The sequence below is a fragment of the Panulirus ornatus genome, chromosome 66 (assembly GCF_036320965.1).
Source record: "Panulirus ornatus isolate Po-2019 chromosome 66, ASM3632096v1, whole genome shotgun sequence".
Classification (NCBI taxonomy): domain Eukaryota; kingdom Metazoa; phylum Arthropoda; class Malacostraca; order Decapoda; family Palinuridae; genus Panulirus; species Panulirus ornatus.
Genome location: NC_092289.1, coordinates 6,286,421 through 6,302,491, shown reverse-complemented (window position 1 = coordinate 6,302,491; position 16,071 = coordinate 6,286,421). Strand labels below are relative to the sequence as shown.

Sequence of the window (16,071 nt, the reverse complement as noted above, 5' to 3'; positions counted from 1 at the left end):
AATGCTATTTCCTGTGGGGTGGGGCGGTGCAGGGAATGGATGAAGGAAAGCAAGTATGAATATGTACATGTATATATGTATATGATCCTCCCCTCTCATTTTTTTTAATTTTCCAAAAGAAGGAACAGAGAAGGGGGCCAGTGAGGATATTCCCTCAAAGGCCCAGTCCTCTGTTCTTAACGCTACCTTGCTAATGAGGGAAATGGCGAATAGTATGAAAGAAAGAAAAAGAAAGAATATATGTATATGTCTGTGTATGTGTATCAAAGTATAATATCATACTATTCTATTATACCCAATTGCTGCTTCCCGTGTCAAAGAGGTAGCACCAGGAAACAGACGAAGAATGGCCCATCCACTCATATACACATATATATACATAGATGCTCAAACAGACACATAGACATACATATACACACACGAGGACATATACATATACTTGCTTGCCTTCATCCATTCCTGTCCATACCCCGCCCAACAGCAAACAGCATGGCTACCCCCTGCTTCAGCGAGGTAGCGCCAGGAAAACAAGACAAAAAGGCCACATTCGTTCACACTCAGTCTCTAGCTGTCATGTGTAATGCACCGAAACCACAGCTCCCTATTCACATCCAGGCCCCAAAGACCTTTCCATGATTTATCTCAGACGCTTCACATCCCCTGGTTCATTCCACCGACAGTACATCGACCCAGTATATCACATCGTTCCAATTCACTCATTTCTTGCATGCCTCTCACCCTCCTGCATGTTCAAGCCCCGATCACTCAAAATCTTTTTCGCTCCATCCTTCCACCTCCAATTTGGTCTCCCACTTCTTGTTCCCTTCACCTCTGACACATATATCCTCTTTGTCAATCTTTCCTATATATCCTCTTTGTCAATCTTTCCTATATATCCTCTTTGTCAATCTTTCCTCACTCATTCTCTCCATGCGACCAAAACATTTCAATACACCCTCTTCTGCTCTCTCAACCACACACTTTTCATTACCACACATCTCTCTTACCCTTTCATTACTTACTCAATCAAACCACCTCAACCACATATTGTCCTCAAACATCTCATTTCCAACACATCCACCCTCCTCTGCACAAACCCTATCTATAGCCCATGCCTCGCAACCAAATAACATTGTTGGAGCCACTATTCCTTACAAACACAACCGTTCAAACTTACATCCCAATTAACCTGTAACTCAACTCTACTGAACCTAATAACCTTGCACTTATTCACATTTACTTTCAACTTTCTCCTTTCACACACTCCTCCAAACTCAGTCACCAACTTCTGCAGTTTCTCACATGAATCAGGCACTATAGCAGTATCATCAGCGAACAACAACTGACTCACTTCCTAGGCCCTCTCATCCCCAACAAACTGCATATTCGCCCCTCTCTCCAAAACTCTTGCAATTACCTCCCTAACCACCCTATCCATAAACAAATTAAACAACCATGGGGACTCACACACCCCTGCTGCAGACTGACATTCACTGAGAACCAATCACTCTCCTCTCTTCCTACTCGTACACATGCCTTATTTACCTACACAGCTTTCCATGGTTTACCCCAGACGCTTCACATGCCCTGATTCAATCCACTGACAGCACGTCAACCCCGGTATACCACATCGATCCAATTCACTCTATTCCTTGCCCTCCTTTCACCCTCCTGCATGTTCAGGCCCCGATCACACAAAATCTTTTTCACTCCATCTTTCCACCTCCAATTTGGTCTCCCACTTCTCCTCATTCCCTCCACCTCCGACACATATATCCTCTTGGTCAACCTTTCCTCACTCATTCTCTCCATGTGCCCAAACCATTTCAAAACACCCTCTTCTGCTCTCTCAACCACGCTCTTTTTATTTCCACTCATCTCTCTTACCCTTACGTTACTTACTCGATCAAACCACCTCACACCACACATTGTCCTCAAACATCTCATTTCCAGCACATCCATCCTTCTGCGCACAACTCTATCCACAGCCCACGCCTCGCAACCATACAACATTGTTGGAACCACTATTCCTTCAAACATACCCATTTTTGCTTTCCGAGATAATGTTCTCGACTTCCACACATTCTTCAAGGCTCCCAGAATTTTCGCCCCCTCACCCACCCTATGATCCACTTCCTTATATCCTTGGAAAAAACTTTTCACTGCTTCTAGCAACTTACTTCCCACACCATATACTATAATATATATATCTAGTGTAATATATATACCTCACTAACTTGGGAAATGGCAAATATGTATGAAAAAAAAAAATCATAAGCAACATTTCTATCTATCTATCCATATCTATCTCTGATGTCTATTCTAACTGGAACTCCCTCAAAGGGGTGGCCACAACAACATTCTCCATAACTAAAGAAATCAAGTGCTGCTTCTTACATTTACTACCTCAACCTTAACAGGCGACTGGCAGGAGACAACTCTAGTGCAGTGTTTGCTGAGGCTCCTGACTAATGTTCCTAATTACTACTATCCAATGCTCCTACCAACTACTTTTACCTAATGTTTTTACCTAATACTCCTGCCTAAAAGTCCCTGCCTACTACTTTTATCTACTGCTCCTACCATTTTGCCAAAAGGCAGGGCTAGCACATAGTGCTCACCGTAGGAAAATCTACAGTTACAAAGGATGAGTTGTGCGAGTTAAGATGTCAAAAGTTACATATGACAAGGAGAGACTGTAGTAGACAGAATGCCAGTAGTCCACTTATTAGGGAGGCAGAAAGAAAAGAAAGCTACCTGGGTCAGAGGGATGCAACTTGACGACCACTTAAGTGCTGGCTCATTATGTAGATGTCACTAACCCTCTCAAAACCCAGGTGGGAAGTACTGGTAATATACTTCACTAGTCATTGGCTGCCTACCAACTACTGTGATTGCTTCCCACATTCTTAGTTAATGAGTTAGAAAAAAAAAAAAAAATCTTTTGGGAGAACCATGTTAAAATGGTGTCACCAGCTTAAGAAGCCCCATTTTGGCAAATATCTTTCTAGTCACATGCCAATTTGGTGTAATTTGTGCTTAAGGGCCACTTCACACACTGGATGTCACAGCGATTTGTTTAGTGCCCAAGAATGTTAACCGCAAGTCAGCACAGACTAAAATGAAGCATGAAATGATCTTACCTCTTGCTGGTTACCTTCTTCAGCAGAAGGAACTGGGTTGTCACCTCCACCCTCCTGGTTGTTTACTGGTCCATCATTAACAGCCTGTGCACATATCAAAGACAATTAAACGAGCATATACTCCAAAGAGACGATATTGCTTTCACAAAAGGACACATACATCTTAAACAAAGTGTCCACCTTACCTTATCTTGCTTATTCTCCGTTTCCATATTTTCTTGAGGTTCTTCTATCGTTTCTTTCTTTTCTGCCATGGACGCTGAGGCTACAGTGAAGAGGCCATGCAAATTCACACGCACTTTCACTTTCACCTACCAATCGAGGAGAAAACAAGTCATATAGTAAAGCATCTAAATACTATGCAAATCATCTTAATTTCTATCAAATTCTTTTCACTTTAATAGGTGTGGATCAGGTCAAAGCCATATAACACATTTATACACATTAAACTACTGTCCAATATGAAAAATCAAACAATTCCACACCGCAAACAGCCGTAATTACTTTGCACATCAAATTTACTGAACTAAACTCTACTTCAACCTAACATGAAATAAGATGATGGAGGGAAGTAGACAGATGAATGAAAGTTTCTCCCCAGAGTAATGTCCCTAAACCTTCAAGGCGAGTCTCAAAAGATTCTTATGAATTAGAAACCTCTAACCCCTTACCTTCTGGTGAGGTAAATACCTTTCATCCATCATTAACCACATATTCACCAGTTGAGGCATAAAGTTCTGTCAAGTCTACTCACCACCCTTCTGTCAGTAACCCACTGGCTGTGATATTGGTCATGCCAGTCACCCTGTAATTCTCAGAACATGATGTCACATACATCACACCAGTCAGAACATGTATGTCTACTCAACAACGGTTACCACTGGTAAAGACAAAAGGATTATGAAACCATACCAACATGGAGGAGAGGGAGTATAGGAAACTTCCCAGCCAAAAGAAAAGCACTGGAAAAACTATTACCCTATAGCTTATCTTGTTGCACATTTGTGATCCTCTTCCTCAAAGTGGCAAACTTAATGTACCAAAAGCTGATCTTCCATGTCTACACTGGAGTACCATTAAATGAAACTGTTAAAGAAATGCCAGAGACCTCTTTTATCAATCTTCTCCAAGGAAGAGTTCTCCAGAAAGGCCAGAGTGGAAGCTGCCTTCTTGACATTACAGGCTCCAACACAAAAGCCAGTCTGGGTCAACAAAACAAATGTTCCTGACTGTGAAGGCTTTTAAGCTTCCTGGATGAACAAAAAGGAGTTACCCTCAATTTCTGGTGATCTTAACGAATTCTCTTTGGTGGTTTGTCTGGGCACATGACATTATGCCTGGCAGAAAATCCTCCAAGAAGCAATCAATTAAGGTTATTTCAAAACTTAACTGCTGTGTCAAAAATCTATAGTTTGGAATTATCCTAACATAAGAAATGTCCCATCACAGTATGTATTTCACGAACTTTTCTACAAGCATGAAGGAAATCAAAATATTTTATCAAGAGTAGACACTGACGTGCTAAACTCCCAAAAAACTTCTCCACCTGTACCATGTGTAACAAGTCCAGGGCCTCAGAAAACTCTTACATAAAATGCAATGGGGAGGCAGGGTCTACTTAAGAAGGACCTGAGAAGCTTACCCTAAGGAGGACTCAATCTGCAGCCCCAATATGCACCACCATCCCTAATCACCACTCTTCCATACAACTAAACTGCCACAAAAGTCTTCCACCTATACGCAAGCATACCAAGTCCAGGACCTCTTACAACTCCCACTTTACATGCAATGGGGAAGCTGGTCTGCTCAAGAAAGAAATGAGAAGCTAATCCTCAGGAGGCCCCAATCTGCTGCCCCTTACATACCACCATCCCAGACAACTTAACAGATATACTTCAAGAAACTTACACCTCTATAATTCAATCATATCCTTTTGTCCCTCATGCTTGTAAACAAAAGCATACAATAATAAATGCATACTAATAACAATTATAAAACACATTTATGAGCATATTCCTATGGACAAGGAAGTAAAATGCAATCCACAAATTACTTGTGCATTGTATGAGGTGACTAAAAGGCAAGCTGGGGAGCTGGAAACCCCTCCATGTATCGTCACATTCCCGAAAGAGAAGGATGATCCAAGGAATGATGTCATTTATGGTATGAATATACATGGTTGTAACCAGGAAGAAAAGAGTTAAAAATTCCATCTTTCCAGTTAACTAACATCCTCACTATGTCCACTTTGCTAAAGGCATAAAATTTCTGACATTTATAGGAGCCCTATGTACAATCACATTAACTTGGGGGATACTTTTGTTCCCATTCACTCATTAGCCCTCACATAAAAAACATCTCCAATGTACATGATCAAAAATCTTTCCCTTGCCATCCATATCTTAAACACCTGGAGCCCTATACAATCCAATCACAATGTCTATATCACTGTCTGCTATTTCTTGTCCTTTTACTATACCACCCTCTTAATCAACTATCCATTTGCCTGATGTCCTACAAGGACAGTACTTATAAAATTTTCTTCGAAAGAGGAAATTCCTGAATTTCTACAATAAAAAATTAACTACACAGCACTTGAAACAGTAACCCAATGCTATTCAGGAAGTTAATGTACTTCAAAGTTGAATCTGAGTTTATGGATTATACAAACACTAACTCATTGCTACCTGGGTACTCCCTTGTTTCCCTATACAGTCCTACAAAAATGGTATAGTCCTAAGACATGAAATATGAATGTACCTCTACAGACTTATCAAATACCAATTCATGTACTTCAGTTACCTTCTGACACTCTCCCTCTGGGCCTGGTGAAATATTCTCTACTGTATAATGTCCAATAATGGGGTCTGGGAACGTCGATGGGACAGTATATTGAGCCTGCAGGGTAAATGGCTCACGACGGTAGAAGGTTAACATCTTTGAAAACGGCACCTATGGAAACAAAATTAATATTACTCTTACCATCATTATAAACAAGAAAAATGAATAACCAAAAATCAGCATGATGTCCCGGAAAATAAATATTGCAAAAAATCTTTCTCCATGACACGAAGCATGTGCACTCCACTATCTATGGTTTGGTTATCATATGCAGTTCCCCTCACAAATGCAAAAATCACATATCCAACATTTTAAGAAAAACATCAACCTTCATTCTCAACCTAGCAGACCAACTCACTCCTACAGCCAAGCAGGGTTCATGGGTGGTAACTGCTACATACACAAGCAAGTCATTCTGCAGCACATACGCCCTTAAATTACACAAACTCTTCTGACTTGAAAACCTGCAACATATTATCTGCAAGAACAGGGTGAAAGATGCAGAAGGACTTTTTATTACCAAATATATGTGAATAAGAGCAAGGTTATTAGGTACAGTAGGGTTGAGGGTCAAGTCAATTGGGAGGTAAGTTTGAATGGAGAAAAACTGGAGGAAGTAAAGTGTTTTAGATATCTGGGAGTGGATCTGGCAGCGGATGGAACCATGGAAGCGGAAGTGGATCATAGGGTGGGGGAGGGGGCGAAAATCCTGGGAGCCTTGAAGAATGTGTGGAAGTCGAGAACATTATCTCGGAAAGCAAAAATGGCTATGTTTGAAGGAATAGTGGTTCCAACAATGTTGTATGGTTGCGAGGCGTGGGCTATGGATAGAGTTGTGCGCAGGAGGATGGATGTGCTGGAAATGAGATGTTTGAGGACAATGTGTGGTGTGAGGTGGTTTGATCGAGTAAGTAACGTAAGGGTAAGAGAGATGTGTGGAAATAAAAAGAGCGTGGTTGAGAGAGCAGAAGAGGGTGTTTTGAAATGGTTTGGGCACATGGAGAGAATGAGTGAGGAAAGATTGACCAAGAGGATATATGTGTCGGAGGTGGAGGGAACGAGAAGTGGGAGACCAAATTGGAGGTGGAAAGATGGAGTGAAAAAGATTTTGTGTGATCGGGGCCTGAACATGCAGGAGGGTGAAAGGAGGGCAAGGAATAGAGTGAATTGGATCGATGTGGTATACTGGGGTTGACGGGCTGTCAGTGGATTGAACCAAGGCATGTGAAGCGTCTGGGGTAAACCATGGAAAGCTGTGTAGGTATGTATATTTGCGTGCGTGGACGTGTATGTATATACATGTGTAAGGGGGTTGGGTTGGGCCATTTCTTTCGTCTGTTTCCTTGCGCTACCTCGCAAACGGGGAGACAGCGGCAAAAAAAAAAAAAAAAAAAAAAATCTCCAAATTGGACAAAGAACCAAAAGCAACAATTCAGTCATTTGGCACCCTATTATGAAAAAAAAGTATATGCATTATTCCTTTTCACTGCCAAGTGAGCCAAGTCCACAGAAATCGTAAAAAGAGAAAAAAGTTACTGTAAATCCATCACAATCTACCTAACCTTCCCCAACCATGAAATGGCACTAGGGCCCTGTAAGGTGCTGCCCCACACAGTGAATGGTTGAAATTTCACACAACAATAAGCTGAGGACTACCACCCACTTACTGATTCATTTCTCTCTCTCTAACTTGATTTCATCACTGCTTAGGCAGTCTATGTACAAAAAAATATCAAGATGTGCTGACTGTGTTATACATTACAGAGCTATCTATCCATCTATCTATATCTCTGATGCCTGTTCCAATTGGAACTCCCTCAAAGGGGTCATTACAATAATATATGATGTTTAAGACAAATAATAAAAACAAGATAGGGTGCTTTCGAAAAATAATGATTTAGGATGTTTTTGACTATGACTATTTCCACTATTCTATCCCTGGGATAGGGGAGAAAGAATTCCACCTTTGCATTTCCTGTGTCGTAGGGTAGGGCAGAGAGAATTCCACTTTCATATTTATTGTGTGTCATAGAAGGAAACTAAAGGGAGCTGGGAAAGAAGCAGGGGCTGGAACCCTCCACTTATCGTTATCTCAATTTTCAAAACTTGGAAGAGAGAGAGGAGTCCAAGTAGGGGGTGTTCATCTTTCTCGCAGGTAAACCAAGATGAGAAAAATGGAGAGACAGGTAGCATGTTTGAGGAAAGGACCTTAAATGCTCTTGCTGTGTGAAACAGAGCTCAAGGGTAAAGGGGAAGAATGGTTTGGAAATGTCTTACAAGTAAACTCAGGTTGGTATAAAGGAAAGAGCTAAAGAAGGGGAAGCACTACTGATGAAGCAAAAGTATGTGAAAGAATAAGGAAGTGAGCTCCAGAAGGAAGAGGGTAAAAATTACTCACTCCAGAGGGAAGAGGGTAAAAATTAAAGTGGATTGCAAGAGATCAGCCATTACTAGTGCCTATGCATGTGGCCATGAAAGGAAAGATTAAGAAAAGCAACTATTTTGCGAGCAACTGAGTGAGTGTGTCAGCAATTTTGATACAAGAGACTAAGTATTAGCGATGGGTGATTTAAATGCAGAGGTGAATAAATTAACAGTAGAGGGTATAATTTGGAGGCACTGGGTACTCATTAATGTGAATGGAAATGAAAAACAGCTTGTGGGGTTGTGTGCTGAAAAATGGCTGTTGATGGAATCACCAGTTTTACAAACCAAGACATACACACTAATATTTATGTGAATAGTAAAGATGGTCAGCGGGAATTACTGAATCACATAATAATTAACAGGCATACAAATAAGAGACTTTTCGATGTGAACGTGTTGAGAAGGGCAGCTGGTGGGTTACCTAATCATTACCTTATGGAGGTTGGAGTAAAGACATGCTGAGGTTTTCAGCATACGAGTGAAAAGAAAGTGGTGAAAGTATGAGAGCTGGGTAAAGAGATCTGTGTGAAGAAATACCGAAAGAGAAAGAGGATAGAATGGCAAAAGGTGAGAGTAAACTAGTTAAGGGGAGTGGATGAAGAAAGGGAGGTATTTAGGGAAACAGTGCTGGCATGTACAAGAATTGTGTGCAGCATGCTTAAGGTGGTAGGTTGGATAGGATAGCAAGTGGTGAGATGATGAAGTAAAGTCACTTGTGAAAGAGACAAAAGGGGTATATGGGAGGAGCACAAATAAATGAGAAAGGTATAACATTAAGCAGCAGAAGATTGAGAGGAAGGGGCAGGGGCTGAAAATGGGGACAAATGAGTTAGGGTGAGGGAGTATCAGTAAACTTCAGGAAGAATAAGATGTTATGAAAGGAAGTTAATAGTGTTCAAAAAACAAGAGAACAACTGAGAACATTGGTTAAGGGGAACTTGTAACAGGTAATGATGAAGTGAAATAAGTTAATATTTTTAAGGATTCTTATATACGTTTGATGATAATGTGGCAGATGTAGGGTGTTTGGGTCTAGGTGGAATGAAAAGTTTGAATCATGGAGTGTGGTTTGACAAAAAGAAGTGATAAAAGGCCTACATAAAATGAAAAGTGGCAAGGCAACGGGAGTGGATGGTACTGCTGTAGAATTTCTCAAGGAGGTGAATGTGCTGTTGATAAGTTAGTTAGGATTTTGAATGCACATATGGATCATGATGTGCATGATGACTGGTATCTACAGAGCCAAAGTATAAAGGCAAGGGGATAAAGGTGAAACTTCAAACTACATAAATATAAAGTTTGCTGAATGTACCTACTAAGTTGTATGAGAGGGTACTGGTTGAGGGTAAAGGCATATATAGAGCATCAGATTGGGGAGAAGCATTGAGGTTTCAGAAGTGGTAGAGGATGTGTGAATCAGGTGTTTGCTTTGAAAAATGTGTGAGAAATACTTAGAGAAACAGATGGATTTGTAAGTGGCATTTATAGACCTGGAGAAGGCATATGACAGGGTGGATAGAGATGCTTTGTGGAAGGTCTTGAGAGTATATGGTGTGGGGGTAAGCTGCTAGAAGCAGAGAAGGGTATACGAGTAGGAAGGAGGAATGTGAATGGTTCTAAGTGAAGGTTGGTCTGCAGCAAGGGTGTATAAAATCAACTAGGCTGTTTAATTTGTTTGTATATGGGGTGATGAGGATGTAAATGCATAGGTCTTGGAGAAAGAAGTGAGTACGCACCTTGGGGGATGTGGGGAAGTATGGAGTCAAATGTTGTTCGCAGATGACAGCACTGGTAACACGATTAAGTTTAGCAGGGTTGAGGTAAAGGTTAGGTGGGGTGTAAGTCTGAATAATGAAAACTTGCAGGAAGTGAAGTGTCTTAGATACCTGGGAGTGGACATGGCAACAAATGGAACCATGGAGGTGAATTACAGGGTGAGTTAAGATGCAAAGGTTCTTGGAGAACTGAAGAATGTGTGGAAAGAAAGGTTGTAATATGGGAAGGCAAAAACTGGCATGAAGCAGAGAAAGAACCTTTATTACAAAAATATTCAACATTTCTTATCATTACCCACAGAACAAGCTCTTAATAATTTAGCTTTAATCATCAACAATGCTATCATTTTATTTATATGAAATTTTCCTGATAATGTTCAGAGTAAAAATTATGAAAAATCCAAAGACTAAAACACATGTACAGTTAAATATATACATCAGGTGTCCCCAACGCCAACTTATTCACCAACATGGTCACAACAAGACTGCTGCAAAGCACAGCATATTCTTTCCTCACCAATAAAAACTGGCAAGGTGTGGTTGGCAAAGATTTGCTAACAGGAGGAGGTACCATTGTCTTGCATGCTAATGACTCATTCACCAACGATAGCCAACCGGTAAAGTTGGTGGACAAAGAAGTCCCGTTTGGTGGATCTTTGGAGCATGCTAAAGAAGAGCACATCTAACTTGCAATAAAATTCAAAATTCAAAAGTTCTACCATTAAATCACAAAAACCATTTATAGGCTTTAATATTGTAAATTCAATACAATATGCTCCTCACCTGATGATTCTTTGGGAAAACTTCCATATCAGCTTCCTGTCCTGAGTCATCTTGCCAGACCAATCTAATACTATAAGGCTGCACGTCAGTAATGGAAAATTCGCGAACCTGGAAATTAAGAGAATTTTCATGAAAAAGGGTCAAAATAAATGGCATCAAAAGACAATGGTTTGAAATTTATGTAAGAGCACTGCTTGATAAAAGATGCATTGTATCAACTTGTCCAAATACGAAAGGCAAGATGCATATACTTCAATACTAAATGGAAAAATAGGGATCCAAGTAGGAAAAAACTGTATCTCATATGTCACAAAAAAAAAAAAAAAATCTATAATGTGTACAAACAGTTCCCTTTAAAAGCAAATGAGAAGAACTGGTAACAATGGGAGGGAGTGAATATCTTGGACGAGCGTCAAAAGTCTTAAATGATATACTGTAAATGTAGTATATATGGGTTAAGGAAGCCAATGGTGAAAGTAAGATGTGGATGCATCATGCTGGTGACAAAATAGATTCCTAATCACCAAAATATTAAACAAATTATAATCCGTAAGAGACTTGAAGCTTTTTATTATAATAACAATCTTCAAAAAAGGATACAGAATGTGCACTTCTAATATACTGTCCGAAGAAAACTAAAAAGATGAGGAACAAAAAATAAAAACTCATTACATATAAAACAATAAAGAGACAATCGATCTCTATATATCTCTGACACCCGCTCCAAGTAGAACTCCCTCAAAGGGGTGGCCATGGCAGCAGTCTCTCCATAACTAAACAACCTTAGTGCTGCTTATTAGCCTCTTAACACACCACTGGCAGAGGGCAAATCTAGCACAGTGTTTGCCAAGACTTCTTTTCTTCCTAATGTTTCTAATGAATACTTCTATCTTATGCTCCAACCTACTATTTCTACCTAATGTTTCTATCTAAAGCTCTTGCCTAAATGTTCCTACCTACTACATCTATCTACCGCTCCTAACATTTTGCCAAAAGGCTGGGCTAGCGCATAGTGCTCATCACAGGAAAACTTAGTTACAAAGAATGAGGTGCATGAGTTAAGTGCTGTCAAGTGTTACACATGACAAGGAGACTGTATGTTTTTGAACAGAATACCAGTAGTCTACATGTTAGTGAGGCAGAAAGAAAAGACATCTACCTAGGTCAGAGGAGTGCAACTTGACAACAACTAAACCAATCATCACGTAACACAGGTTTCAAAATAAAGACGTAAAAAAAAAAAAAGCTGTGTGTGTGTGTGTGTGTGTGTGTGTACCCCCTTCCACACATGTATACTCAGTTACGATTAGCTATATATGAATCCCTCTTTTTAAAACAGTTATTCCTAATCACCAGTCCTTTTTCAGCAAACAATTCCAAATGTTGTTCACCATTTCCATTCATGTCACTAAATGCCCCATGCCCCTAATTATACTTTCATCTGCCTTATTAATCACTTTCACATTTTTTTTATCTGTCACTAATACCAGGTCTCAAATAACAAAACTGCAGATGCAATCACTCAGGATATGGGGATCAGGTGTTTGCTTAAAGAAACTGTGAGAAATATTTAAAGAAACATACAAACAGAGAGAATGTTGGGGGAAGAGAGTGGTGAGAGTAAGTGAGCTTGGAAAGGAGACTTATGTGAGGAAGTACCAGGAGAGACTGAGTGTAGAATGGAAAAAGGTGAGAGTGAATGACGTAAGGGGAATTGGGGAGGAATGGAATGTATTTAGGAAAGCAGTGATGGCTTGTGCAAAAGATGCTTCTGGCATGAGAAAAGTGGCAGGTGGGCATATTAGAAAGGGTAGTGAGTGGTGGGATGAAGAAGTAAGATTGTTAGTGAAAGAGAAGAGAGGCATTTGGACGATTTTTGCAGGGAAGTAGTGCAGGGAGATGTATAAAAGTAAGAGGGAGGAGGTCAAGAGAAACGTGCAAGAAGTGAAAAAGATGGCAAATGAGAGTTGGGGGAGAGAGTATCATTAAATTTTATGGAGAATAAAAAGACATTTTGGAAGGAGGTAAAGTGCGTAAGACAAGAGAACAAAAGGGAACATCGGTGAAGGGGGCTAATGGGGAGGTAATAACAAGCAGCAGTGAAGTGAGGAGATGGAGTGAGTATTTTGAAGGTTTGTTGAGTGTGTTTGATGATAGAGTGGCAGATATAAGGTGTTTTGGTCAGGTGACGTGCGAAGTGAGAGGGTCAGGGAGAATGATTTGGTAAACAAAGAAGAGGTAGTGAAAGCTGTGCAGAGAATGAAAGCTGGCAAGGTGGCAGGTTTGGATGATATTGCAGTGGAATTTATCAAAAAGGGGGTGACTCAATTGTTGACTGGTTGGTAAGGACATTCAATGTACGTATGGTTCATGGTGAAGTGCCTGAGGATTGGAGGAATGCATGCATAGTGCCACTGTACAAAAGCAAAGGGGATAAAGGTCAGTGTTCAAATTACAGAGGTATAAGTTTGTTGAGAATTCCTGGGAAATTATATATGGGAGGGTATTGACTGAGGTGTGCAAGGAATAGAGTGAAATGGAACGATGTGGTATACTGGGGTCGACATGCTGTCTATGGATTGAACCAGGGCATGTGAAGCATCTAGGGTAAACCATGGAAATTTTGTGGGGCCTGGATGTGGAAAGGGAGCTGTGGTTTTGGTGCATTACACTTAACAGTTAGAGACTGAGTGTGAATGAATGTGGCCTTTGTCGTCTTTTCCTAGCACTACCTTGTGTGCGTGGGGAGGGGAGGATGGTGCTGTTTTTCATATGTGGCAGGGTGGTGACGGGAATGGATGAAGGCAGTAAGTATGAATATGTACATGTGTATATATGTCTGTGTATGTATATGTTGAAATGTATAGGTATGTATATGTGTATTTGGGTGGGTTGGGCCATTCTTTCGTGTTTTCTTGCGCTACCTCGCTAAAGTATGAGAAAGCGAATAAGTATAATAAATAAATATAAATAAATAAAGTTAAGAGTAAATGTGAATAAGAGCAAGGTTATTAGGTACAGTAGGGTTGAGGGTCAAGTCAATTGGGAGGTAAGTTTGAATGGAGAAAAACTGGAGGAAGTAAAGTGTTTTAGATATCTGGGAGTGGATCTGGCAGCGGATGGAACCATGGAGGCGGAAGTGGATCATAGGGTGGGGGAGGGGGCGAAAATCCTGGGAGCCTTGAAGAATGTGTGGAAGTCGACAACATTATCTCGGAATGCAAAAATGGTTATGTTTGAAGGAATAGTGGTTCCAACAATTTTGTATGGTTGCGAGGCGTGGGCTATGGATAGAGTTGTGCGCAGGAGGGTGGATGTGCTGGAAATGAGATGTTTGAGGACAATGTGAGGTGTGAGGTGGTTTGATTGAGTAAGTAACGTAAGGGTAAGAGAGATGTGTGGAAATAAAAAGAGCGTGGTTGAGAGAGCAGAAGAGGGTGTTTTGAAATGGTTTGGGCACATGGAGAGAATGAGTGAGGAAAGATTGACCAAGAGGATACATGTGTCGGAGGTGGAGGGAACGAGGAGAAGTGGGAGACCAAATTGGAGGTGGAAAGATGGAGTGAAAGATTTTGTGTGATCGGGGCCTGAACATGCAGGAGGGTGAAACGAGGGCAAGGAATAGAGTGAATTGGATCGATGTGGTATACCGGGGTTGACGTGCTGTCAGTGGATTGAATCAGGGCATGTGAAGCGTCTGGGGTAAACCATGGAAAGCTGTGTAGGTATGTATATTTGCGTGTGTGGACGTGTATGTATATACATGTGTATGGGGGGTGGGTTGGGCCATTTCTTTCGTCTGTTTCCTTGCGCTACCTCGCAAACGTGGGAGACAGCGACAAAGCAAAAAAAATAAAGACAAATATGTATGTGACTTTTATGGATCTAGAGAAAGCAAGTGATAAGGTTGATAGAGATGCTTTGTGGAAGGTATTAAGAACATATGGTATAGGAGGTAAGCTGCTAAAAGCAGCGAGAAATTTCTATCAAGGGTGTAAGGTTTGTCCATATAGCATCTCTGTCAACTTAACTTATGCCATTTCTAGATCCATAAAAGCAACATACAAATTCATCTGTTTCTCACACACATTCTTTAAAGCAAACACCTTATACCCACGTCCTCTACTCGGAAATCACACTGCTCTCCCTAATCAGATGCTCTGTACATTCACTAACCCTCCCAATTAATACCTTCCCATACAAATAATCATGTGTATACAACAAACTTATACCTCTGTAGTCTGAACAATCATCTTTACCCCCTTGCCTTTATACAATGGCACTGTATATGCATTCTACCATTCCTTAGGCAACTCACTACAACCCATACATATACTGAATAGCCTTACCAAGCAATCAGCAACACAGTCACCCCATTTCCAGCAATACCATCCTCTCCAGCTGTCTTGCTGCATTTCATCTTCAGCAAGGCTTTCACCACCACCTCCCTCTTCTCCAAAACACTCCCACTTTGCATGCCACCCAGAACAAAACACCCTACATCTTCCACTCAACTATCAAACACATCTAACAATCTTTCAAAATATCCATTCCATCTCCTTCTCACTTCATCACTGCCTGTTTCACTTCCCCTTTTGCCCCTTTCCTGTTGTTTTCTTGTCCTTTGCACATTATATATACCTCCTTCCAAAACATCTTTTTATTCTCCAAAAAGTTTAATGATACTAACTCACCCCATCTCTAATTTGCCCTCTTTTTCAACCCCTAGACCTTCCTCCTGACCTTGTCCCGCTTTCTCTTATAAACTTCACAATCACCAGCACTCTTTCCTTGAAAGTAATGCCCAAACACCTCTCATCTCTTTCACTAGCAACTTTACTTCATCTCACCACTTACTACCCTTTCTAATCTGCACACCTCCCACCTTTCACATGCACAAGCAACTCTTACATGTGCCACCACTACATCCCTAACTTCCCATTTTTAACCCACTCCCCTTGCTTCACTTACTCTCACCTTTTGCCATTTCACATTCAATCTCTCCTGGTATTTCTTCACACAAGTTTCCTTTTCAAGCTCACTTACTTTCACCACTGTTTTCTCCCCAACATTAACCCTTGCCTCCTCATGTAGTGATTAGA

At 40.7% G+C, this 16,071-nt stretch overlaps 1 protein-coding gene and 1 non-coding gene across 3 annotated transcripts in view; both read right to left on the bottom strand.

Annotated features, from left to right (window-relative positions):
• Positions 1 to 16,071, bottom strand: part of Hsp110 (heat shock protein 70Cb) — an 87,954-nt gene that overhangs the window by 34,409 nt on the left and 37,474 nt on the right. Inside the window, exons 8-11 of one of the 2 annotated variants that reach the window (XM_071658612.1) lie at positions 10,970 to 11,077; positions 5,946 to 6,095; positions 3,329 to 3,454; positions 3,144 to 3,227 (exon numbers count right to left, since the gene is read on the bottom strand). In XM_071658612.1, coding sequence (XP_071514713.1) covers positions 3,144 to 3,227; positions 3,329 to 3,454; positions 5,946 to 6,095; positions 10,970 to 11,077 — 468 coding nt within the window. The remainder of the gene's footprint in view (positions 1 to 3,143; positions 3,228 to 3,328; positions 3,455 to 5,945; positions 6,096 to 10,969; positions 11,078 to 16,071) is intronic. The other variant, XM_071658613.1, reaches the window with a different exon arrangement.
• LOC139746967 (small nucleolar RNA SNORA53) lies at positions 10,691 to 10,854 on the bottom strand. Its single transcript, XR_011712285.1, has one exon. It is a non-coding gene; the product is annotated as a small nucleolar RNA SNORA53 (small nucleolar RNA).